The sequence below is a fragment of the Anolis sagrei genome, chromosome 3 (genome assembly GCF_037176765.1).
Source record: "Anolis sagrei isolate rAnoSag1 chromosome 3, rAnoSag1.mat, whole genome shotgun sequence".
Lineage (NCBI taxonomy): Eukaryota > Metazoa > Chordata > Lepidosauria > Squamata > Dactyloidae > Anolis > Anolis sagrei.
The window spans coordinates 183,937,855-183,964,724 of NC_090023.1; the positions used below are offsets into that span (position 1 = coordinate 183,937,855).

Genomic DNA, 26,870 nt, shown 5'->3' on the forward strand with positions numbered 1-26,870 from the left:
AGAAAGAAAGAAAGGAAAACAGTGTCCTCTTGTGGGGTGGAAATGACACATTTCCTCTGTTTATACCACATGATTCCAGCTCCCTTAAACCTTGTTGTTGTTTTGAATCTTCAAATCATTTTTGACATGGTGCTTTATTCACAATATTTATTCAGAGGAAGTTGTCTTTGCCTGCCTTCGAGAAGCTAAGGAAGTGAGGATTTGGTCAAAGTTAACACAGTGGTTTCCATGACTGATCAGAGATTTGAACCCCGCTCATCAGAGTAATATCCTTCCCTCCAATGAGCAGTTGGGTTTTATTTCCTATCCATACTTCAGGAAATAAAGCCTGACTGCTCATTGGAGGGAAGGATACTAGAGGCCAAGATGAAGTACTTTGGCCACATCAGGAGAAGACAGGAAAGCTTAGATAAGACAGTGATGCTGGAGAAAATGGAAGGAAAAAGGAAGAGGGCAAGATGGATGGATGGTATTCTTGAAGTGACTGGCTTGATTCTGAAGGAGCTTTGGGTGGAGACGGCCAACAGGGAGCTCTGGTGTGGGCTGGTCCATGAGGTCACGAAGAGTCGGAAGCGACTGAACGAATGAACAACATCAGAGTAATAGTTCAATGCTCAAACCACCACCATGGCAGTTCTCTACTATCATTCAAAAAGAAAGAGGAAGAATAAAAATTAAACTAATTCTGAAAGGTAGGTATGGAAATGGAATAGATAACACTTTGTTTGGCTGCATCTATACTGTAGAATAAACGCAGTTTAACACCACTTTAACTGCCATGACTTGATGTGATGCAATCATGGGAATTGTAGTCTTAGGACCTCATCACACTGACCCAATAAAGCGTCCTAGGATGCTTCCAGCCTGCTTCAAGGACCGAGCCCCACACCTGCTATCACAAGATGTCCTTTGACTTCTGTCAGAGGTGGAAGAGCCCTTGGGGCCCCCAACTGGGGTGGAAGAGTCCTTGCCTCCAAACACAGGAGCCTTCCTGTGTTGTGGTGACTCCAATGCAGCCAGCACACTTCTGCCCAGTTTGGGCGACACTCCCACTGTGTGATGGGGAAAGCGCCACTTCGCTATGCCAAAGTGGTACATGGATCACCAGAGTTGCCGCTTATGCCTGCCGTTTTGCCACACTTGTTGACAAAATAGCATGAGGGGATTCCTCCATATGATAAGATCATAGGTCTCCATTCTTCTCTGCCATAGAGTCCTGGTACTTCAACAAACTACAACTCCATTGCTTCCCTAAGATTGATCGAGGACCATTAAAGGCTGGCTCTACACTGCCATATAATCTAGTTTATCAAATCAGATAATTCACATAGGAGTCTACACTGTCACATAATCCAGTTCAAAACAGATTATCTGGATTTTATATGGTAGTGTAGATACAACCAAAGTGATGTCAGGCTGCATTTATTCTACAGTGTCAATGTACTTCTTGTCCTGGGCAATTTCCACTGCCCTATATCTCAGGATCTGATCCCAGATTATCTGCTTTGAACTGGATTATATGAGACTACACTTTCAGATAATCTTAGATAAGCAGATAATCTGGGATCAGAGCATGGGATATAGAGCAAAGTAGATCCATCCTAGATTTTGCGAAGCCCCTTCCACACCATCCTATATCCCATGATCTGATCCCAGATTATCTGCTTATCTAAGACTAGCTGTCCTCTGCCATGCGTTGCTGTGGGCCAGTGTGTATATATGCTTGGTGTGTGTGTGTGTGTGTGTGTGTGTATATATATATATAGGCGTGTTTGCGTGTGGGTGTGTGTGTGTGTATATATATGGTTTTGCGCATGTGTTGTAATTTTTTTTATTAAAAATTGGTTTTTAAGTCTCCTGTGTTTTTCAGTGTTTTTATGAGTGATGGTCACTCATTGGCCTGATATGTGTATTGTGTCCAAATTTGGTGTCAATTCATCCAGTGGTTTTTGAGTTATGTTAATCCCACAAACATTACATTTTTATTTATATAGATTATCTGGCAGTGTAGACTCATATCATTCAGTTCAAGGCAGATATTCTGGGATCAGATCCTGGGATATAGGGCAGTGTAGATTCAGCCTTACTTCCCCCCCCCCCCTTACTTTTGAATTATAGCTTGCAACATCCTTGGGGCAGGAAGCCTGCTACTTAAATTCTATATTTGTTTAAATTGCTATCTTTTCATGCTGCCTTTCCTTCAATGAGCAAAAATCACTGTACATTGTCTTTTCCACTTTATCCACACAGCAATCCTGTGAGGCTGGTCAGGCTGAAAAAAAACTTTTATGGAAACAGGATTTTAAAATAGTCACTTTTTAAGGATTTTTTTTTTGTTTGCATTGGATTTCAGCAACTTGAAGAGATCCTATGGACCATCTAGTCCAGCAAGGTGGTTGGGCTAGATGACCCATAGGATCCCTTCAACCTTGTTGGTTCTAGAAAGAGTTCTGTTATGTTTTCTAGTAGAGGAGACTCACTTTATTTTTTGTGGCACAGGTTTACCACCTTAGTCTTTTGGAATGCTGTGCTGGGAAGCTATGAGTCACAGAGAAGGCCACTTGGCATAAGCTGCTGGGAGGGTCAGAGTCCTTATAATACCTACTTATAGTAGGAGGCAACTCACAAGGAGCACAAGCCTTCTCGAGGGATACAACAATACGTGAGTATGCCTCATTCACTGCTTCATTTATTATTAGAATTGGGAAGATGCCTGGAAAAGCAACCATAATGTAACCTTATATGGGAGGGGGGCCTGTTTGCTAAATTCTAAACTATTCATTTGGACTTGGCTGTTTTTGAACCAGGGCAAAAAAGTTGTTAAAGTAGGAAAGAAATCTTCCAAGTGACTTTTGCGGCAACAGTTTGAAGATGTAGAGACATTAAGCCATCCTAAAAGGTAGTGGCAGACAAATGCAAACTCTTACATAGAGGGCAGCTTTGTTTATAAAACTTTTTGAAACCAGAAAAAGAAATTAAAGACTGATACAAGTTTCCTGTTGATATTTCAGAATAAGTCAAAACTGACCATCAGAGTTTACATGAGAAGAGACTATTATTATTATTTACAATGTGGTTTTATTCTTGCCATGCCAATACATCCCCTTTGTCTCGCTGTTTAGATTATGGATGTGCTCTTTCTGCTTTATCTGTAAAGGGAAACGTCTTCACAAAGTTCAGATCTAAGATCTTTTTTATACCCAGGACATGGTAATGCTTGTGAATGTAAATATAGGAACGTGTACCTCGCCAACTTTTGTCTCCTCTTGCTTTTAATGTGTTGTTACCCTTTTCTAATTCATTTTTGCTGTGATGAAGGCAACACAGTGAACAAAAACATTATCATTACAACAAAGCAAAGTCCAATAGCGATTTCACAATTATAAGCAGCTTATTTCCAATAACTATTTGTTTCGTTGGTAGAGGATAAAAAGGACCATGAGTGTGTGTGCATGTGATATTTTTAAAATGACAACTTCCAGCATTTAGTGAGTGGTCACTAGTATATCTAGCATGCTCCTGGATTATCTGCTCTGAACTGGATTATATGAGTCTTTTACTTAGGCGATCCCTCCTTGTCTGAGTAGGATAGTCTTCCAGGATCAGTGTATTGGCGGTGGGTCCGTAGATGACTGTGGAGCCCTATTCTTGATCTGCATCTTCTCCCACAGTGAGGGCATTGTTTTCCAGGCGGAAGGCGGTCCTGTCAGGGTTGGCTTGATCCGCTTTCTTCTTGGCACGTTTCTCTCTTTCACCCTCCATTTGTGCCTCTTCAAATTCTACAGCACTGCTGGTCAGAGCTGACCTCCAGTTAGAGCTCTCAAGGGCCAGGGCTTCCCAGTTCTCAGTGTCTGTGCCAGAGTTTTTCAGGTTGGTTTTGAGCCAATTTTTAAATCTCTTTTCCTGCCCTCCAACATTCTGTTTTCTGTTCTTGAGTCTGGAGTAGAGCAACTGCTTTGGGAGATGGTGGTCGGGCATCCGGACAACATGACCAGTCCAGGGGAGTTGATGGTGGAGGACCATCGCTTCAATGCTGGTGGTCTTTGTTTCTTCCAGCACACTGACATTTGTCTGCTTGTCTTCCCAAGAGATTTGCAGGATTTTCCGGAGGCAGGACTGATGGAATCGTTCCAGGATTTGCATGTGATGTCTGTAGACTGTCCACGTCTCGCAGGCATATAGCAGGGTTGAGACGACAATAGCTTTATAAACAAGCACCTTGGTATCTCTACGGATGTCCCGGTCCTCAAACACTCACTGTCAAATAATCTGCAATAACGTCCTGGGATATAGGGTAGTGTAGATCCAGCCTATCACAGGGTAAGATTTGTTCAGAAAGGTATTTGGTTTCCACTGAGGCTGAGCGAGTGCAATTTGCACAAGACTTTTGGATGCTACTTTGGGCCCCACTTTGGAAGAAAGGTGACATATAAATTAAACAAATACATAAAATAAACTAAAGTCTCCCAGTGACTTTCCATTGCTAAGCAGGGATTTGAACCTTGGCCTCCAAAGTCAATAGTCCAACGCACAAAATTCTACACAGTGCAGTATGTGTCTTCAAGTCTCTTCTCGACTTATAGCAACCACATGGCTTTCTAAGGCAAGGAATACTCAGAAGTGGTTTTGCCAGTTCCTTCCTCTGAAATATTTGTTTGTGGTCTCCCCTCCAAAATATTTGTACTAAGTAAGGTTGACTTTGTTTAGCTTCCAACACAATCTGGTGCCTTTCGGGTATTTAAGGCCTCTCATATTCAGAGTCCTGAGTATTTATTAAGAGTAGCACCTTACCATGGTGTCATAGTGAAATGAGAGAAAGCGCCTTCTCCGTGGCTGCCCCCCATCTCTGGAACTGCTTTCCTAAGGAATTAAAGAGGGGGCCCTCCCTCTCCACCTTCAAGGAACAGATGAAGATGTACCTCTGCTCACTAGCTTATAAAGAGAAGGAGGAATAGATGATAATACTACCATTATACCTCTGATTAATAGCTGCCATCTGTATCTGTGCCCTGTTCACCCCACTAGCTCAATAGACATCTTGAGCAATGGTCAATCTTATTTGCCCCCAAGGAACTGGGAAATTGACGCTTCTGTTTGATGTTTTGTTTCATGTCTGATATAATAGGTTGCATTTTCATTTATTTTTTAGTTTTATAATTTAATCTTTTATTAAAGTTTTTCATTTAATTTTGTTGTTAAGTTATAATTTGCTGGGTCATCAATTTTTGTTATTATGGGTGTATTGTTATTATGACCCTGAGATAAGGTGGAATATAAATATATTATTATTATTATTATTATTATAGTTTGAAGTGTGATTTTCGAATCCCTCCTCAATGAAAGCCTCCTGGGCAAGTCTTACAGGCTAGATCTACACTGTCCTATATTCAAGGATCTGATCCCAGATTATCGGCTTTGAACTGGGCTATATGAGGCTGGATCTACACTGTCCTATATCCCAGGATCTGATTCCAGATTATCTGCTTTGAACTGGGCTATATGAGGCTGAATTTACATTGTCCTATATCCCAGAATCTGATTCAAGATTATCTGTTTATCCTAGATTATATGCCAGTGGAGACTCTCAGAATCCAGTTCAAAGGAGTTCAGATCCTGGGATATAGGGCAGTGTAGATAACAACAACAACAACAACAACAACAACAACAACAACAACAACTTCTTTATTTTTGTATCCCTCCTCTAAGGGACTTGGGGCGGCTTACATAGGGACAAGCCCGATCAACATAGTTAAAATATCCATCCTCAGAAATGACAAACTATTCTAACCACTTGACATTGATGCCTGGAGGGAATAAGGATGGCTGTTGTTGGCTCTTCTCCCTAGGTTTCCATGAATCAGGTGGAAGGCTGCCAATGGAGAACCCTGACCAAGTGTGCCAGGAATAGAGTACAGCTTGCTGCTATTATTATTATTATTATTGTTATTATTATTATTATTATTATTATTATATTACTATTATTTTACTGACACAAAGCCACAGTATGTCACAGCAAACGAGATCAATATGCTGGATTTCGTATAAAAAAATCACAAGGCGAACACTTCCCAAGCATCTCGGACTGTGTGATGTATTATATTACTACTATTATTGCTATTATTATTAGTTCACTTTTTTCCAGGGTTGGGACGCAAAGTGGTTAACCACTTTAAAGGCACCATAGTGAAAAACATATGATAGGCAAACATTAAAGTAAAAGTAAATTAATCCAATTATTAAAGCTATTCATTTAAAATACAATTATAACATAAATTACAAAGCTGTTAACAACAATTGAACTTAAGCAATGTTTTGGATCCACTGTCTGCAAAGCCACAGAACCATATATTTACCAGGTCATCATTTAAGCCCTGGGACCAAAATAGGCAATTTCCTGTTCTCAATAATTTGTGAACACAAAAATCCCCTTTGCTAAAAGAAAATCAGGTGAAGAGGGCCTCTCCCATCCACACATTTTAGTTGGAATGCAACTTCTCTGCTCTTTCCCACATTTTTGTAATTATGCTGGTTGTGAATGTTGATTTTTATCCTCCATGTTCTGGCATCACAAAAACATCTTGACAGTAAACGATCCGCTAGATGAATTTATCTAGTGCCTCGGGAGTTTATGGGAGAACTCTGACTAACCATATGGTGAAGTACTGGCCCTCAAAAAGGAAAATCCTTTTTTAGAAGAAGCCATGTGTGGGCAAAGTACTTGGATCAGGATGACAGGAGGTGTCACCCTTGTGATTTTGTACCCGACAAGCAAACGCCCAAGGAAGTCGCAATCATGTCGGAGATTGTTATGGTAATGAGCAGCTGCCTGTCAGAAATTTGAAATGATGCATTGGCACAAGCATGATCCTCTGGTAAACATCCCATTTTATTTGGAGGCACATAGAGATGTGAAAGGTAGATGGATCACTATTTGAGTCTCGTAACCACAAAGTAGCATAGTGGTATATTCTGCTAGCATACTTTTCACCAGATGACTTCTGACACTTAGATAAGGTTTGCACATTCGAGTTTCCTTGGAAGCTTAACTGAAAACTTACTCAACACATGTGCTGGCTGATTTCCTATTCCAAAACCTCTCTCCCTGCCTTATAGGTAGAAAACATGTGTTTTCTTCATTATTTTTTTGCTTGCAATGGCAAAGATAAATACAAGTTAGCACAATTCTATGAGGTGCCTAAGGCTGAAATAATTTGCACATTCCTGGGAGTATATTCAGTGGCCCTTATTCCTTTCTTGGTGTATATTATTCTAGTCCTGTTTGAGGAATCTTAAGCACATTCAGCTCCAGTTATGACTGGTGAGCATCACTGTATGAGCAATACTACTTTGGTGACAAGAATTCTGGACATCAGGAAAATCTGCAGCAGTATTGCGCTCAAGGGAGATATTTTATATTGAATGTCACTGGGTTTTACATTTTAGCACATCTTGGCATTCCAGGAGATATGAGTAAAAGGTGACCTGTTTTCCTGAGAGAACATTGAAGACTCACATGGTCTTGACTTTGGACTAGGCAGGAGAAGTATATATTAGTCATGTGTGCAAAATTCGTTCCTACCATTCCATTGGTGTCTTTCATGTCTTCCATTTCTTCAGAAGCACGAAACAGGAAGCCCCCTCCACACACGAAAATCTGCTTGACACAAAAACTTGCTTTCATGTCGAGCCGAAATTACCCACTTGCCTGGATTTGGGCAGACCTGGAGCTAGGCTGCACGGACACTCGGGGCCTGCCTGCAGGCCCCGCCACACACACACACACTCACTGAGAGTGTAGTGGGGCATATGTGGCAGCTGGTTGGGCCTGAAGGCAGACTCCGGGCCGGTCTGCAGGCTATACCATACACACACATTATCTGAGAGTGTGGTAGGGTATGTGTGGTGGTTCCTACAGGCACACTCCAGGCCTGCCTGCAGCTGAGCGCCTTACTCCAGAGGAGCAACAGCAGGTGCCAAGTAAGAAGAAGCAGTACCTCCATGTCCCATTTCTGCAAGGCGACAGGGACACACTCCTCCTGTCTAGCCCTTAGCGTAGATCATTTACTAAGGCAACCAAGGCTGTTTCAGTGCCATGTCCCGGCCTAAAGCCAGACTGCGCCAGATCTAGATAATCAGTGTCTACCAAGAACCCCTGGAGTTGCAAAGCCACCACATGTTCCATGACTTTGCCCAAGTAGGGGAGATTGGAAACTGGCCGATAGTTGACTAATTGATTGGGGTCCAGTGATGGTTTTTTCAACAGCGGTTTTATAACAGCCTGTTTTAGACTGGCTGGAATCTTGCCCTCCTTTAAGGAGGCATTAACCACAACCTTAACACACTCTGCCAAACCTTCTCTTTGATCAGCCAGGATGGGCAGGGGTCTAGGATGCATGTGGTAGGCCTCGCCTTTCCAAGGATCTTGTCCACATCCTCAAGATGAACAAATTGAAATAAATCCATTAAAACTGGACAAGCAAGTGCTCGTGTTACACCCTCAGAGACTGCTGTTAACGTGGCATCGAAGTCAGAATTGATCAGTGCAATTTTGTCTGCAAAGAACCGAACAAATGCTTCACAACGATCTTCCGAGTTGTCAGGGATCTTGCTCTGAGGTGGATTTAATAGTCCTCTGACAACTCGGAACAGCTCAGCTGGACAGATCTTAGCGGATGCAATATTGGCCGCAAGAGATGGTGGGGTTTTTTTTTGGCAGCCTTTATTGCCGCATCATAGATCCTTAAGAAGGAAACTAGACGTGCTTGAACTGACCCACTGTGCTTCTGTCACCACATGCACTCTAGCCTCCTCTTCTTTCGCTTCATCACTGCAAGCTCCTCAGTCAACCAAGAGGCTGGTTTAGCTCAGTTACTCAAGAGTGGGCGTTCTGGAGAGATAGTGTCTATAGCCCTGGTCATCTCCCTGTCCCAGCCTCAACACGGTCACTTACCAAGGATGCAGGAAAATCCCCAAGAGCCATCAGGAAACCATTTGGATCCATAAGTCTCCTAGGGTGGACGAATTTAATGGGTCCACCACTCCTACGGAGGTGGGAAGGCACAATAAGTCTAAACCTGATCAGGTGGTGGTCGGTCCATGAACAACAGAGCGATGGTCAGCTCCTCCACCCCGCCACCTTCTTCCCATCCCTGACAGAAAACCAGATCCAGTATGTGTTCAGCACTGTGGGTGGGACCCGATACTAATTGGGACAAGCCCATGCTTGCCATGGCGGCCATGAAGTCCTGAGCTGCTCCTGACAGAGTGGTCTCGGCATGAACATTGAAGTCCCCCAGCATAATTAGCTGTTGGGACTCCAATGCCAGGCCTGAGACCACTCCAGCTTATGCAAGCCACAGTTTTGTTTTTGTCACTCCATTTTTGTAATTGTAATTTTATAAGGTTTTATACCTACAAGCTGGTATTGATGTTTCTGAGGGCAGTTCCAGACAGTACTTTATCCCAGGAAAAATGTGGATATTTCTGGGGACCTGTCTACAGTTTTTTGGAGGCAATACAGTTGTAATGTATGCATTATACATTGCTTCTTATGTCCTCATCAGATGTCAGCCATGTCGCTCTGCTTCATAATGGGGGGCGTAGGGAATCCGGCACCTCATGCCTTGCATTGCCCAGTTCCAGATGAGGATGATCAGATGGGGAGAAATGTGAGCAAGCATTGTGTGTATGGCTTCCCCCTCTGGATTCTACGGCAACACAGGAACCCTCCTGTGTTGCTCTGGTGGCAGTATGTGCTGGCTCCGCCATCCTTCACACATAGAGCTGCACCGGCAGCATCTGATGGGAGCCACCAAGCTCCATGGGTGACCTGGACTAAAATTGGCACATGCCACTAATTTTAGTCCTTTGTGATGTGGTCGCAAAACTGTTACTTTATCCCTTCTATTTCAGTTCTTCTACTCAGTTTCCCCATCACTTGGTCAAGATAACAAAGGTTGGAAATTTTACTTTACAAGTCACAGAATCTGGTCGTGTTGGGTGAGGGATTCTGGCTTTTGTTGTTGTGTGTCTTCAAGTCATTTCCAATTTATGGCAACTGTAAGGCAAACATATCATGGGTTTTTCCTTGTCAAGGGTTGTTCATCTGGTGCCAGAGGTAATTTTCAATGGTAAGCAAACAGTATTTTGGCGTCCCCCCCCCCCAACCAACCAATCACTGATATATATTTTCTGTTCGCCGTGGGAGTTCTGTGTGCCATATTTGGTTCAATTACATCATTGGTGGAGTTCAGAATGCTCTTTGATTATAGGTGAACTATACATCCCAGTAGCTACAACTCCCAAATGTCAAGGTCTATTTTCCCCCAAGAGCGCCTCAAGAGCGCCCCTGGGCAAAATCAACTATGCTTACTTTGCATAATGGGTTGAGCCGCCCTTGTCTGGTGCTGAGAGAATGTCATTTGCCCAAGTAGCCCAGTTGTTTTTCATAGCTGAGTGTGGATTTAAACAGTGGTCTCCTAAATTGTAGTCCAGTGCTCAAAGCACTAGTTGTGGGTCTATGTCTTGTATGTCCCAGCAATAACTCAGGCTTTCTCCTTTGCATCAGCATCCCCAGCTCCATTTTTGGATAGTAGGATAATGTTTGTAGCAATGAGAATATGGCAATGGAAGTAGGTCCAGCAGCCAGCATATTTTGGCTCTGACCCTTCACAAAATTAAAATAATTCATTATGTGAATGAAATGCCGAGACAGGGTCTTTGGCTGTTTTCTATTGCTAATACCCTTTCTCTGCTTCGCAATCTCCTGCACATGATACCATCTGTTATACTTGGGCAAGATGCCAGAAGAGCAAAGGGCAAGACTGACTTTCAAGAACCTATAGGGATATATCCGGGAACTTATCAAGTACATCCTATGCAGCATGGAGAAGACAAATAATAGTTTGGTTTTTTATCTTTGGAGGACATCTGAACACATCATGAATGATAGCATTAACAGGTGTTACCCGTTGGTTTTCCCCAACGGAAACATTTTTTATGGTAAGCCATTAAGCCATGTCTCTTTTCATGGATTTGACTTGGTCAGTTCCTTAGCATGTGACCAAAAATTCAATCCACTTTCCCACAGGGATAAGATGAATACTTACATAAAAGCTCTGTCTTTTCATTCATTTCACTCAGCCAGCAAAAACTAGGGAAAGATCACATGAACTGAACTTCTTTACACTGAGGGGAAATTCTGCGGAGAGTCTAACTTGGGAGTTACTTTTGTGTGGTAGAGATTTTGTGATCTTTCTAACCACCTCATCACACGGGCTATTTTTCAGCAGCAGTGACAGGTTTTTAGCAGTTTTACCACAGAGCCCGACAGCTCCCATCACACCCCGGAGAAGTACTTCTAGGGTGGCTTCATGGTTTGTTTTGTTGGGGGTTTTTTTGTCATGTCAGGAGCGACTTGAGAAACTGCAATTGGCTGTCTGCAAGGGTGTTGCCCAGGGGATGCCCAGATGATTTGATGTTTTTATCATCCTTGTGGGAGGCTTCTCTCTTGTCCCTGCATGAGAATGTAGTTGATAGAGGGAGCTCATCCGCCTCTCCCCGGATTCGAACCTGCGACCTGTCGGTCTTCAGTTCTGCCGGCACAGGGGTTTAACCCACTGCGCCACCGGGGGCTCCTGCGCACTGCGCACCGGGGGCTTCATGGTGAAACTGGCAAAAAATCCCTGCTGCCACCAAAAAATAGCTGGCAGCAAAAGACAGGAGGCATCCCGTCTTTCCATAGGGATCCACAAGGACAGCCAGCTTTCTGATGCTTGAAGTAGGGAGAAGCCGGGATGCTGTGTGGTGTGGGATGACAGGTCCCCACTCCTCCGTGCTGCTGTGATCCACAGTGATACTTGGCGATTCCGGTAGGGCATGTGAAACGGTAGCAAGTCAGGTCTTAAGCATTTTTTTCTGAATGTACAGTAGATTCTCACCTATGGGGACTGGTAGATGCCAGGTATCATGGCTGGCTCTCCACTATAAAATTAATGCAGTTTGACATCACTTCAACTGCTGTGGCTCAAAGCTGTAGAATCACAGGAATTATAATTTGTCAAAGTACCAGCATTCTTTATCATAGAAAGACCTTCTAAAACAGTGGTTCTCAACCTGTGGGTCCCCCAGATGTTTTGGCCTTCAACTCCCAGAAATCCTAACAGCTGGTAAACTGGCTGGGATTTGTGGGAGTTGTAGCCAAAACACCACAGGTTGAGAACCACTGTTCTAAAACAACTCCAATGAGTCCATAATATTGAGCCATGGCAGTTAAACTGCATTAATTCTACAGTCTAACACCAGCCTTGGGATATTATCACATAATTTTTTAACCCACTAGCCATCACCTGCCACACATTGCTGTGGCCCAATCTGGTGATCTGGAAAATAAAGTAACAAGAAAATGTTGGTTTCTAATATATGTAATTTCTTTATGCTCGTGGGAATACTGTACTTCTTGTTGTTTCTTTGTCAGTGTTGATGTAGAGATTTTCTGTTTTGCCTACTCTGGAACATGGAACACATTATTGTATTTCTTTAGGGGTCCCTTTCAAATCTATGATATTATATCTGTCGTATACATATGTGTGTATGTGTCTATCTATGTATATCTATGGCTGGATGGCTGCTTGTCAGGAGGGCTTTGATTATGTTTTCTTGCCCTGGTGAAGGGAGTTGGACTGGATGGCCTTAAAGGCAGCATTTCTCAACCTGGGGGTTGGGACCCCTGGGGATCGTGAGGGGGTGCCAGAAGGGTCGCCAAAGACCACTAGAAAACACAGAATTTTCTGTTGGTCATGGGGGCCCAATTCTATCATTGGTGGGATTCAGAATGCTCTTTGATTATAGGTGAACTATAAATCCCAGTAATTACAACTCCCAAATGTCAAGATCTGTTTTTCCCAAACTCCATATGTGTTCACATTTGGGCATATGGAGTATTTGTGCCAAGTTTGGTCCAGATCCATAATTGTTTGAGTCCATGGTGCTCTCTGGATGTAGGTGAACTACAACTCCCAAACTCAAGATCAATGCCAACCAAACCTTTCCAGAATTTTCTGTTGGTTGTGGGAGTCCTATATGCCAAGTTTGGTTGAATTCCATCGTTGGTGGAGTTCAAAAGGCTCTTTGATTGCAGGTGAACTGTAAATCCCAGCAACTACAATTCCCAAATGACAAAATCCATATTTTTGAGTGATGGTCGCTCCTTGGGGTAGTAGGTGTATTGTGTCCAAATTTGGTGGCAATTCGTCCCGTGGTTTATGAGTTATGTTAATCGCACAAACGAGCATTACATTTTTATTTATATAGATCGATGTTGCACCCTCTCCCCATGCCTCCCCAACAACCGGGTTAAAGTGGATCTCACCACATGATATCTCCTCCTTTCAAAGGAGATTTGTAGACAAAGCATAGCTAGTGAACTCCCATCTTTATCTGCCTACCTTCGTTTTGGAAATGGATTACCATATTTTATGTATGGTGAAGGAGAAACGCTTGAGACCTGGCTTCTTCTTTGTAATACAATTCTGAAGGAGCAGGGCATGGGAGGATGTGAAGCCCATTCTGTGCTGAACTTTTGGATAGAGCACTACAAAGCAATCCTTTACTTTTTCAACACTGGAGCCTTTGTCTCACTTGAGAGTGCTTTAACATCCATGGCTGAATGCTATGTAACTCTGGGAGTTGTCGTTAACAAGGTCTTTAGTCTCTTCTGCCAAAGAGTGCTGTTGACTCACTAAAATACAACATACAGGATTCCATAATATTGAACCACTAGCCATCCCCTGCCACACATTGCTTTGGCCCACTCTGGTGGTCATGGGGGTTCTGTGTAAGAGGTTTGGCCCAATTCGTTGGTGGGGTTCAGAATGCTCTTTGATTGTAGGTGAACTACAAATCCCAGCAGCTGCAACTCCCAAATGTCAAGATTCTATTTTTCCCAAACTCCACCAGTGTTCACATTTGGGTATTGAGTATTCGTGTAGAGTTTAGTCCAGATCCATCAGTGTTTGAGTCCACAGTGCTCTCTGGATGTAGGTGAACTACAACTCCAAAACCAAAGGACACTGCCCAAACTCTTTCAGTATTTTCTGTTGGTCATGGGAAAACTGTGCGCGGCCCTAGGTAATTTTCAACGGTAAGCAAACAGTATTTTGGCGCCACCCTTCCCCCCAACCAATCACTGATATATATTTTCTGTTCGTTGTGGGAGTTCTGTGTGCCATATTTGGCTCAATTCCATCATTGGTGGAGTTCAGAATGCTCTTTGATTATAGATGAACTATACATCTCAGTAACTACAACTCGCATATGTCAGGGTCTATTTTCCCCCAAGAGTGCCTCAAGAGCACCCCTGGGCAAAATCAACTATACTGTGAATGCTTACTTTGCGTAATGGGTCGAGCTGCCCCTGACTGTGTGCCAAGTTTGGTTCAGTTCCATCGTTGGTGAGAATCAGAATGCTCTTCGATTGTAGGTGAACTGTAAATCCCATCAACTACAACTCCCAAATTACAAAATCAATTTTTTGAGTGAAGGATGTATTTTGGGTTGTTAGGTGTCTTGTGTCCAAATTTGGTGTCAATTCGTCCAGTGGTTTTTGAGTTCTGTTAATCCCACAAACGAACATTACATTTTTATTTATATAGATGGCAGTGTAAGTGAGGTCGAATTGATTCCTGTAGTTTGGTGAGACACTGGCACTCTGGCAGACATTGTGAAAATACAACTTCCAAGAATTAATACCATTGAGTTATAGCAGTGAAAATGATGTCAGACTAATGCCCAGATTTTAGTTTGGTGAGGAAGAAACTGACATTAAATATTGGTGAGGAAATTTGTGCCAGTTCCAGTTTGGATAAGCGCTAACAAATTTATTTCTACATGGACTTTCTTGGGTTATAATCCACTTCCTCAGCTGTTCAGAATGCATTGTTTGAATCTTGGGCATTCTGTGCACTATTATATAATTGTATGGAAGTTTATACCTTTTTTCTACTTCTTTTTCCCATTCTAAAAAGGACTCTGCCTCCAACAGCATAGATTTCCTTGAAAGCAGGACTCATTGCAGGACTTCAAACTATGTAACATTTTGACAGTCTAGTGAAATTTAGGGCCCCCAGTGGCGCAGTGGGTTAAAGCACTGAGCTGCTGAGCTTGTTGATCGAAAGGTCGCAGGTTCGATTCCGGGGAGCGGCGTGAGCTTCCGCTGTCAGCCCTAGCTTCTGCCAACCTAGCAGTTCGAAAACATGCAAATGTGAGTAGATCAATAGGTACCGCTCCGGCGGGAAGGTAACGGCGCTCCATGCAGTCATGCTGGCCACATGACCTTGGAGGTGTCTACGGAAAACGCTGGCTCTTCGGCTTAGAAATGGAGATGAGCACCACACCCCAGAGTCAGACATGACTGGACTTAATGTCAGGGGACTACCTTTACCTTTACCTTTAGTGAAATTTATAGGATACTAAAAGGCCCCTTTAAAGTTAATAATACAATTTCAACATCCCATTTCACTCTGGAATTTTGCACACAACCATGAAATATTTTGCAACTCAAACATTGTCCACCAGTCTTCTGAGAAAATACACTTCCTTCATTCTTTTCTTTGAAGAAAATGCAATCCACAAAGAAGGGGCAAGACAATAGCTGTGCAATATTAATGCACCAAAACTACTTTGAGTTTTTTTTCTACTCCCCCCCCCCCCCCCGCCCTAAATATACATGTTTATCTCTGCCTTTAAACTGTAATACAGTGTTTTGTACAGGAGATAGATCTTTGTGAATTATGATGGAATGAACCCAATTATGAAAGTTCGATCTGATAACTCTATTTCTGCAAAGGTCAGAACGACATATTTGGGTGACTTGATTTTCTTGTATTATCTTCCTTTAACAGTTCAGATAAAGATTTATTACATCTGCTTAACCTGACTCCATAAAAGGTGTCACTCAGACAGAGTAAAAACCACATGGAATAATAGAATAATGGTGTTGAAAGAGATTGGGGAACCATGTAAACTTGGGATTGTGGCTTCAAATTCTTCTGTACTACATGCTGTTGAAAAGCCAAAGAGCCCTCTTGTTCAGTAGCGAAAAAATTTAATAGTATCCCTGATCTACTCAGATCGTTACAATATATACTCAAATATAAGCCGAGTTTTTCAATCCTTTTTTTACGCTGAAAAAGCCCCCGTTAAGGTTATTATTATTATTATTATTATTATTATTATTATTATTATTTGAAACATAACAAGATGAGTCCACAGCAGACACTCTGCTGGCTGTTGAATTGGATCACACGTCAGACACTTCCCAAGTGTCTAGGACTGTGTCATGTATCAGTGAATAATGCATGCAGATCCCAGTAAGGTGGCCTTCTGCAACTGGCAGATGGTAATTTTGTCAGCGCCAATTGTGTTTAAGTGCAGGCCGAGGTCTTTAGGCACTGCACCCAGTGTGCCGATCACAACTGGGACCACCTTGACTGGTTTGTGCCAGAGTCTTTGCAGTTCGATCTTTAAATCCTCATATTGTGTCAGTTTTTCCTGTTGTTTCTCTGCAATCCTGCTGTCACCTGGGACTGCGGCATTGACAATCCATACTTTTTTTTTTAACACGATTGTGAGGTCAGGAGCGTTGTGCTCCAGAACTCTGTCTGAATTTGGAAGTTCCAGAGGAGTTTGACGTGTTCATTTTCTGTAACTTTTTCTGGCTTGTGATCCCACCACTTCTTTGTTGCAGGCAGATGGTATTTGTGGCACACGTTCCAATGAATCATCTGGGCAACGGTGTTATGCCTCTGCTTGTAGTCTGTCTGCGCGATCTTCTTGCAGCAGCTGAGGATGTGATCTATTGTTGCATCTGCTTCCTTGCAGAGTCTACATTTGGGATCTGTTGTTGACTTTTCAATTCTGGCTTTGATGGCATTGGTTCGAATGGCTTGTTCTTGGGCTGCCAGAATCAGGCCCTCTACTGTTTTCTGCATATGTTTAGGTCCTATCTTTGCAATGACTGGTCCTTGGACTAGCATTACTTATATAATAAACTATGTGAATAATAAACTATGTGATGCAATTTAATGGCAATCCAGTTTGCACTGCTAAGTCTACAACTTAGAAGAACAGTGTCACCAAATTTATATCCTACTTAATGTGTCTTTCCTGATGGCTAATTAAACAGACTCCAAGATCTCTTTCACATATACTGCTGTTGAGCCAGGCGTCAACCGTCTTGTATCTGTGCTTTTCGTTTTTTCTTCCTAAGGATCTTACCACATTAACTATGTGATTTGCCACACATTGTGGTCAATCTATCAGGGCCCATCGGGAGTGTGGGGAACTCATTGCCTCACACTGCACATCGCCTGGCTTCCACCTTATGCCATCCCATGGGGAAAGTGTCCGCTGTCCGGCTTCTCCCCATTGTTGCTTATGCAACACAGCAAGCCTCCAGTGTTGCTGTGACATGTGACAGTCCTACTTCAATTGCACCACAGAGCCACACTCGAAGTAGTTTGACATTGGGGGATGGGAACCGACAGGATCCGTGGTGCAAGTAATGTAGGACCTTACTTACTTAGGCAATCCCTCGTTGTCCGAGTAGGATAGTCTTCCAACAACAGTGTACTGGCAGTGGGTCCGTAGGTGACTGTGGAGCCCTATGCTTGATCTGCATCTTCTCCTCCAGTGAGGGCATTGGTTTCCAAGTGGAAGGTGATTCAGGTCGGGGTTGGCTTGATGCAGCTTCCTCTTGGCATGTTTCTCTCTTTTGCCCTTCATTCATGCCTCTTCAAATTCTACAGCACTGCTGCTCACAGCTGACCTCCAGTTAGAGCTCTCAAGGGCCAGAGCTTCCCAGTTCTCAATGTCTATGCCAGAGTTTTTAAGGTTGGCTTTGAGCCCATCTTTAAATCTCTTTTCTTGCCCACCAACATTCTGTTTTCTGTTCTTGAGTTCAGAATAGAGCAACTGCTTTGGGAGATGGTGGTCAGGCATCCGGACAATGTGGCCAGTCCAGCAGAGTTGATGGCGGAGGACCATCGCTTCAATGCTGGTGGTCTTTGCTTCTTCCAGCACGCTGACATTTGTCCACTTGCCTTCCCAAGAGATTTGCAGGATTTTCAATGTTGACTTTTGTGGAAAGATGGTTGCCAAGTTAGTGGAAATGGTCAACATTTTCTAATGTTACACCATTAAGCTATATTTCTGGCATTTTGTAGAGGGATTGGCTGGTGACTTCTGGAAGAGCACTTTGGTTTTCTCAATGTTCAGTGACAGGCTGAGCTTTTCTTATGCTCCTGCGAAGGTGTTTAGAGTGGCTTGTAGGTCTTCTTCTGAATGCGCACAGATGACGTTGTCATCAATATTCTTCAGTTCTATAACAGATATTGTTGTAATCTGGTTTTGGCTTTCAGTCTGCTGAGGTTAAATAGCTTGCTGTCTGTCCAGTAGATGATTTCCACTCCGGTGGGAAGCTTCCCGTCAACAAGATGACAGTCCCCCTTCGATGGACTGTCACCTTGTGGTGAGGGAGCTTGCATGTTCCAATGAACCTGCGGGCACAACGACTGAAGTCATGCACTCCCAGGAGAGGCCACGGGGGAGATTCCAGACCAAGCACAGTCCGAAGACCCAATGACGGAGCAGGCGGAGGATAACATGGTACAAGTTACAACTGCTGTGAAGGCAGAAGAAAACTGCAACAGATGAGAAACCACAGTTGTCATGTTAAACTATGCCACCAGTGGAATCTCACTCTGTGAAAACTGTGTGTTGGTCAGTTGTGCACTGACCTCCACACAATGTAGGACCATCATATGATGGACAGTTTAGCTCATGTGATCAGGCCCTTAGTGAAGCATCCTACATTTCTCCTTGTTGAAAATAATTTTGTTTGTTTTGGCCCAGCTCTCTTATCTCTTGTGGTTCTATTGAATTCTGATCCTGTCTTCTAGAGTATTATCTCTCCCAATCTGGTGTCATCTGCAAACTTGATAAACATACCTTCAAAACCTTCATCCAATCTTTAATAAAGATATTGAACATCACTGGGTTTAGGACAGAACCTCTCCACTAGTCACCTCCTCCCAGGATGAAGAAGAACCATTGGTTGAATGGAGAGGAACCCTTTGGATTCGGTTGCTCAACCAAATCTACTTAACAGCCGTATTGTCAGTAGCACAAAGAGTTGTATAAAGCTAGCTCTGTAGCTATATATCACTACATTGCCTAGATCAGAGGTCCTCAAACTAAAGCCCGGGGGCTGGATACGGCCCTCCAAGGTCATTTACCCGGCCTTCGCTCAGGGTCAACCTAAGTCTGAAACGACTTGAAAGCCACCGCAACAACAACAATCCTATCTTATCAGCCAAAAGCAGGCCAACACTTCTCACCGAAATACTAATAAAATGTTATTCATTTTAATTATTGTATTGTTTTTAAGTATTTTTGCACTACAAATAAGATATGTGCAGTGTGCATGGGAATTCATTCATTTTTTTTCAAATTATAATCCAGCCGTCAAACAGTTTGAGGGACTGTAACCTGGCCCTCTGTTTAAAAAGTTTGAGGACCCCTGGCCTAGATGTTCAATGGGCAGGAACAGAAGTTCAGTATTTTCATGAACTACACTAAGTATATTGATTAAGAGAAGATATGCCACATTCCATCCCCTCCAAAATTTTGCACGTGAAAACTGGGACATGTGTGGCAAAGCACTATTGGGTAGTTAAGATTGCAAAATTATTGAGAAATAACACACAAGATAGGAGAGATTGCACTAGTTTCCTTTTAGTTTGATCCCAGTGGGCAAGACGTGATTCTGCCTTCCCCTCTCCTTCTTGCTGAATTAACCATGTGCAAACTAGTTTTGCTCTTAGTTTACTGCAATGGAAGTACTTTGAAAATAATGGGGTTTTTTTGGGGGGGGGGGGGTTGGCAGAGAAAGGGAGTTTTTAGAAACAGCTGAAAAAAAGTGAGATGGCAGGATTAATTGGGGCTGCCCTGCTGGATGGTTGGAGGGTATGTGTACAAAACCATGTGGAATGTGTCCTTTAATCCCCCTTGATTCAGGGATAATTTACCAATACAAAGGCCTCAAAACATGTAGTAAAACATAGTAAAATATGTACATACTATTTCCCACATTAAGATCACTTCTGACCGAAAGGTCATGAATTCAAAGCCAGCCCAGGTCAGAGTGAGCTTCTGTCCAATTGTGTAGCTTGTTGTCGACCTTTGCAACCCGAAAGACAGTTGCATCTGTCAAGTAGGAAAATTAGGTACCACTTATGCGTGGGGAGGCTAATTTAACTAATTTACGAGGCCATAAAAAAGACTCCAGCAAAAGCACTCCAGCAAAGCATGCAGGGAATGCGGAAGTACTTCATCAGTGTCGCAGGTGGACGATGAAAGCGACAATTCCCTGGCGGCCAGAAAAGTTAAATAGCCTCTGACTGTCTGTCTATATGTGTTGTGTGTCTTTGGCATTGAATGTTTGCCATATATGTGTACATTGAAATCCGCCCTGAGTCCCCTGCGGGGTGAGAAGGGCGGAATATAAATACTGTAAATAAATAATAAATAATGATGCTGCTAACTGCCAAGTGAAGTTTACATTGGGGACCTTATCATGTTGTGCACTCTTGTGATCTCATGTGAACAATTTAATTGTGGGTAGCCTAGATATCTATGTGTTTCTGAACTTTGCAACCAAAATGCTGTAAATGCCAGAAACTCACAAGTTCAAGGGTAAGGTGAGAATTGATTGTGCTTAGCTATCTCTTGCCTTTAACTGATAGAACATAATTTATCAAGGAATCGCCCCAAGTATGCAATTTCTGATAGTAGTTATTGCATCACTAACAGGTTGTGCTTTATGAAGGCCATGTGCGTAATCAGCCCTCCATGGCCTGAAAACATTCTTAAAAAGAAGAACACAATTGAGATGCATTAGAATTTAGGAATTTTCACAACAGATCAAACAGTTAAGGAGCAACCTCCAAACATCCATAAACATTCATTGTTTTTAGGTGCCATCTACAAATCAATGTCACAAGCTTGGTAGGTGGGGATCAGAGAGGGGGGGCTTTCTCGGTGGCGGTCCCATAGCTTTGGAACTCCCTTCCCAGGGAGATTAGACAGTCCCCACACTGTCCTCCTTTTGTAGGAACTTGAAGACATGGCTCTTCAATCAAGCCCTTGAGAATATTTACTCCCTAGTTGTCCTGCGTAGTAGTCACACATCCTGCACTTTATCCCATAACCTCTCTCCATTACTGCAGCTGGCACTTATTTCATTCTTAATGTTTACAACTTGGCCATATTTACAGGAATTTACAGCTACGGTTAGAGGGCCACAGTTTGACTGAATCTGAGTTGATGTTTTATATATGCATGTGTTTTATTATATTGTATTCTATATTGTGCTTACTGTTTATGTTGTTTTTAGGCACTTTATGCCGTCTGTAAGCCATCTCAAGTTCCTTCAGGGAGATGGCAGGATATAAAAATAAAGTTGATGTTGTTGTTGTTAGAAACAAAACAAGATGAGTCCACAGCAGACAAAATAACTCTGCTGGCTGTTGTATTGGATCACACGTTGGACACTTCCCAAGTGTTTAGTAAAAACCACAAGATGAGTTCACAGCAGATACTCTGCTGGATGTTTTATTGGATCACACGTTGGACGCTTCCCAAGTGTCTAGGACTGTGTGATGTATTGGCGAATAATGCGTGCAGATCCCAGTAAGGTGGCCTTCTGCAGCTGGCAGATGGTAATTTTGTCAGCGCCGATTGTGTTTAAATGCAGGCCAAGGTCTTTAGGCACTGCACCCAGTGTGCTGATCACCACTGGGACCATCTTTACTAGCTTGTGCCAGAGTCTTCGCAGTTGGATCTTTAAATCCTCATATTGTGTCAGCTTTTCTAGTTGTTTCTCTTCAATCCTGCTGTCACCTGGGATTGCAACATCGATGATCCATACTTTGTTTTTTAACACGATCGTGAGGTCAGGAGTATTTTGCTCCAGAACTCTGTCAGTCTGAATTCGGAAGTCCTAGAGTAGTTTGATGTGTTCATTTTCTGTAACTTTTTCAGGCTTCTGATCCCACCAGTTCTTTGTCACAGGCAGCTGGTATTTGTGGCACAAGTTCCAATGAATTATCTGAGCAACGGTGTTATGCCTCTGCTTGCAGTCTGTCTGCACGATCTTCTTGCAGTAGCTGAGGATGTGATCTATTGTTTCATCTGCTTCCCTGCAGAGTATACATTTGGGAATAATAATAATAATAATAATAATAATTATTATTATTATTATTATTATTATTATTATTAATGTACAGTAGACCCTCTGTTAACTGGTCCTAATGGGGATTGCCAAATAAATTTAGTTTCTGGCTGTTCAACAATACTATTAAAAATAGGCCTAACTAAGGACTTCATCAGATGGAGCTGGGGACAACGGGGAATCCGTGGGGTAGTGGGGGAATCCGTGTGGCAGTGGGGAAAACTGTGGGGAAGTGCATCGCTTTGTCCCCTTACCATCACGCAATGTTTTCCGGCTGCCGCTGACTTCCTTCTGCTCGGTCACCTGCTTCTTGAATGAGAACATGTGTAGTCACCTGTGTTCTCAGGGCAGCCTGTGAACACACTGCTGGGACAGAGTAGACTAATATAATCCAGTTCAGTGCAGTTAATCAACAACAACAATTTTTATTGATTAGCCAGTTGGCCTTATCAAAAACAGACAGTGCAAACACAGCATACAACATATAACATACGCCTGGTCCTATTAAAATGGAATACAAATATATAGGAATTTATCAACTTAAAACCAATGTAGCTTAACTGTAGATATATGCATCAACTATCCTCGTCTCCCCTACACTGCACCCCAATCTGATCTATGTACTCTGATCTCATTTTAGCAGCTTTAAATGCAGTTAATCATCTGAAATTGCATTATACGGCAATGTAGATGGGGTGTGGGAAATCAAATACCAAAGATGGCTGGAAACTCACAGTCTTGTCTTTTGGCATCATCTTTAACTAGACCAAACTCCAACATGCCTCCCAAAATGTCATGGGATCATTTCAAATTCCTAAATACTACTCCCTAAACAAATATTTGCAGAATGGTCTGGAACCCGAAAACAGCTTGGTAAAGTTCAGGTTCCATCCTAGCCTTGCTGACTGTAGGGTACTGGACGTGGTAGTCCAAAACAAATGAAAGTCATATTTATTAACTCTGCTAAAGACCAGGAAGTGAATCTCCAGTCATTTTTGGCTTACCATGTTTGAATGGGTTTTGGCATTGACAGTGATAATCAAATGTATTCCCTAAGTATTTCCATGCAAGCAAATATATTGCTTTGTAGACCACACCTGAAAAAATAACTCTAAATATTTTACTATAATTGGTATAATGATTTGGAGATGGTACCTAATATCTTCCCATAAGGTACTGTCAGTGAATTGCGAAGGATATTCCTTCTGTCCTGCTTATGCAAATACCCCAGCATATCTGCAAAGATCAAGATGTTTTTGGGATGTCACAACTTCCTTATTTCCTTCTCTTATAGATGTTCTGCCTCAAATGAGTAAGTCCTTGTCAACAGCTTCAAAACTAGCTATTATCATTATCCCTATTGTGATGTTGGCAACAGGACTTGTGACTTTGCTGGTGTTCCTCTTTCTCCCTAACAACACCAAGGCTGGTAAGTGTTATGTTTTCTCATATTTGTGTTATAAAACTAATTGTACAATTGTATCCACTGTATGAGTTCTGTAACCACAGGGGACACTTCCTGAACTTACCCATGGATAATAGCGAACCCTATTGAAATGACAATTCCTGCTAGAAAATATCTTAGATGTAACTTGTCTAGAAATATGCTAGATCCTCCAGCAAAACTCTGTTGTAACCAGAAGCATACTGTAGAATCACCTGGAAGACCTCGGAAATACCATATTTACTTTAGTATAATGTACCATCAAATGTAATGCACACCACAGTTTTGAAGGAATGTATTACCTTAAAAAAAGGATCCACTGTCAAATATCATGCAAGACAGTGATGGCCACAAAAAGCTGTTGGGAATCTATGCCCTTCCACCCGACCTCCTTGCCACCAGCCTTTTCTCCTTCCTCTGTCCCCAGCTTGGATCTCTTGTCCAACCATGCATATGTAAGTCTAATGTGCCATCAAATCTAATACACACCTCAATTTTAGCGATGTAATTTAGCCAAAAAAGATGAGCACTAGACTCAAGTTAATATTGTATTTTGTTGGATATGAATAGGTGAAACTTCTGGTATTGGTTCTATGGATTTGGGAGTTATATTGTATATGTCAGTGGAGCTTATCTTCTCCATGTCTTGTTGTATTGCCCTCTAACACTATGCTACAAATGTGTTGTTGTAGATTTTTTCGGGCTGTATGTCCATGGTCTAGAGGCATTCTCTACTGACGTTTCGCCTGCATCTATGGCAAGCATCCTCAGAGGTAGTGAGGTCTGTTGGAACTAGGAAAAAGGGTTTATATATCTGTGGAATGACCAGGGTGAGACAAAGGACTCTTGTCTGCTGGAGCTAGCTAGTTCCAACAGACCTCACCACCTCTGAGGATGCTTGCCATAGATGCAGGCGAAACGTCAGGAGAAAATGCCTCTAGACCATGGCCATGCAGCCTGACAAAACCTACAACAGCCCAGTGATTCCGGCCATGAAAACCTTCGACAATACTATGCTACAAAATTTGTTAAAAAATGTTCCTTGTTTGAAAATGTTATTTCCAGTTTAGTTGGATTGTACTTACTTTGAAAGTAATGTATATACTCGAAGATAAGATGAGTTTTTCAGCCTTTTTTTTGAGCTGAAAAAGCTTCCCTTGGCTTATAATGTGTTCAAGGCTGGGCAGCAGAGCCTGGAGGCCATTGCTTGAGTATATTATACTCTAGCCATCTCCTGCCATGCGTTGCTGTGACCAAGTCTGTGTATATGTCAGGTTTTTTGTGTGTATATGTGTGTATATATTTGTGTATATGTGTGTTTACGTATATATACATGGTTTTGAACATGTGTTGCAATGTATTTTTTGTTTTTTTGGCTTTTTAAGTCTCTTCTGCTGTGTTTTTTAGTGTTTTTATGAGTGATGGTCACTCATTGGCCTGATATGTGTATTGTGTCTAAATTTGGTGTCAATTCGTCCAGTGGTTTTTGAGTTATGTTAATCCCACAAGCGAACATTACATTTTTATTTATATAGACTAGCCATCCCCTGCCACGTGATGCTGTGGCCCAGTCTGTATATATGTGTTTTGTGTGTGTATATATATGTATATGTGTGTGTATATATGTGTGTGTGTGTGTATGTGTGTTTGTGTTTATGTGGTTTTCCACATATGTTGTGTTGTAATGTATTTTTTTTGTTTTTGGCTTTTAAAGTCTCTTCCATTGTTGGCCTGATAGGTGTATCATGTCCAAATTTGGTGTCATTTCGTCCAGTGGTTTTTGAGTTATGCTAATCCCACAAATGGACATTACATTTTTATTTATATAGATTTACAACATTTATATGCCGCCCTTCTCACCCCGAAGGTGACTCAGAGCAGCTTTCAAGTAATATGTAAATACAATATATTATATTATTACCATAACATAATATTAGTATTATATATTACTATATTGTACTACACCATTATACTATAATATTATTAGTAATATTACACGTAATATAAAATATATAATTATAATATTGTATTATTATTTTTATTAGTATTGTATCACATTATATATTAGTATATTAGTATATTGTATCACATTATAATATTATAAATATTACATGTATACACATATTATATTATATTAAGTCTCTTCCATTGTATTTTTCAGTGTTTTTATGGGTGATGGTCACTCATTGGCCCAACAGGTGTCTTGTGTTCAAATTTGGTGTCAATTAGTCTCGTTGTTTTTGAGTTACGTTATCCCACAAACTAACATTACATTTTTATTTATATAGAGTAGGCGTCCCCTGCCACACATTGCTGTGGCCCAGTTTGTGTATATGCGTTTTCCGTGTGTATATGTGTACATGTGTGTGTATGTAACTGTGTATATGTGTATATATGTGTGTTTACATATGTGTGTATGGTTTTGCACATGCGTTGCAATGTAATTTTTGTTTTTTGGCATAAAAACACTGTGTTTTTCTGTGTTTTTATGAGTGATGGTCACTCGTTGGCCTGATAGGTGCCTTCTGTCCAAATCTGGTATCAATTGTTCCAGTGGTTTTTGAGTTACGTTAATCCCACAAACATTACATTTTTATTTATATAGATTTCTCTCTTTTATCTCCCTTAAAATCTCCCTCAAAAAAGAGAGAAAGGAGATATATTTCAAAGAAGATGAAAGAAATTAACTATAATATAGAGGAGACAGAGAAAAATCGAAAGAAATAACCAAAAAATGAAAAACTTAAAGTGGAATTACAACTTCTAAACAAAGAAAGAAAGTTCTTGGAGCTAGATCAGATGGCGAAATAACTGATATATGTCAGACAAAGATCACTTCCAGAATGCGAACAAACCGGGGAAGTGGCTGTCGAAGAAAATTAAAACAAAGAAATATGAACAATGCATTGTATAGATTATAAATGAAGAAAAATATACTCAAAAGACCAAGAAATTGTAGACCAATTTTACAAATTCTGTGGGAAATTATACAGGAAGTGTTCACTGGCCTTTGCAAGATACCGTTCAGCTATCCCATTTTAGAGAAGACAATTCTGATTAATCCTTGATCATGCCACTTTCCCAACTGCTTTAAAATGTCTCAGCTTCTTTCTCCTCCTCCCACTTTCCCTCTTTGTC

At 41.8% G+C, this 26,870-nt stretch overlaps 1 protein-coding gene across 1 annotated transcript in view; it reads left to right on the top strand.

Moving 5' to 3' along the window:
- Positions 1 to 2,610: 2,610 nt before the first annotated feature.
- ASAH2 (N-acylsphingosine amidohydrolase 2) overlaps positions 2,611 to 26,870 on the top strand; it is a gene marked incomplete at its 5' end in the record, with an annotated part of 75,951 nt that continues 51,691 nt past the window's right edge. Inside the window, 2 exons of the mRNA XM_060768758.2 lie at positions 2,611 to 2,662; positions 23,583 to 23,717. Of these exons, the coding sequence (XP_060624741.2) occupies positions 2,611 to 2,662; positions 23,583 to 23,717 (187 nt within the window). The remainder of the gene's footprint in view (positions 2,663 to 23,582; positions 23,718 to 26,870) is intronic.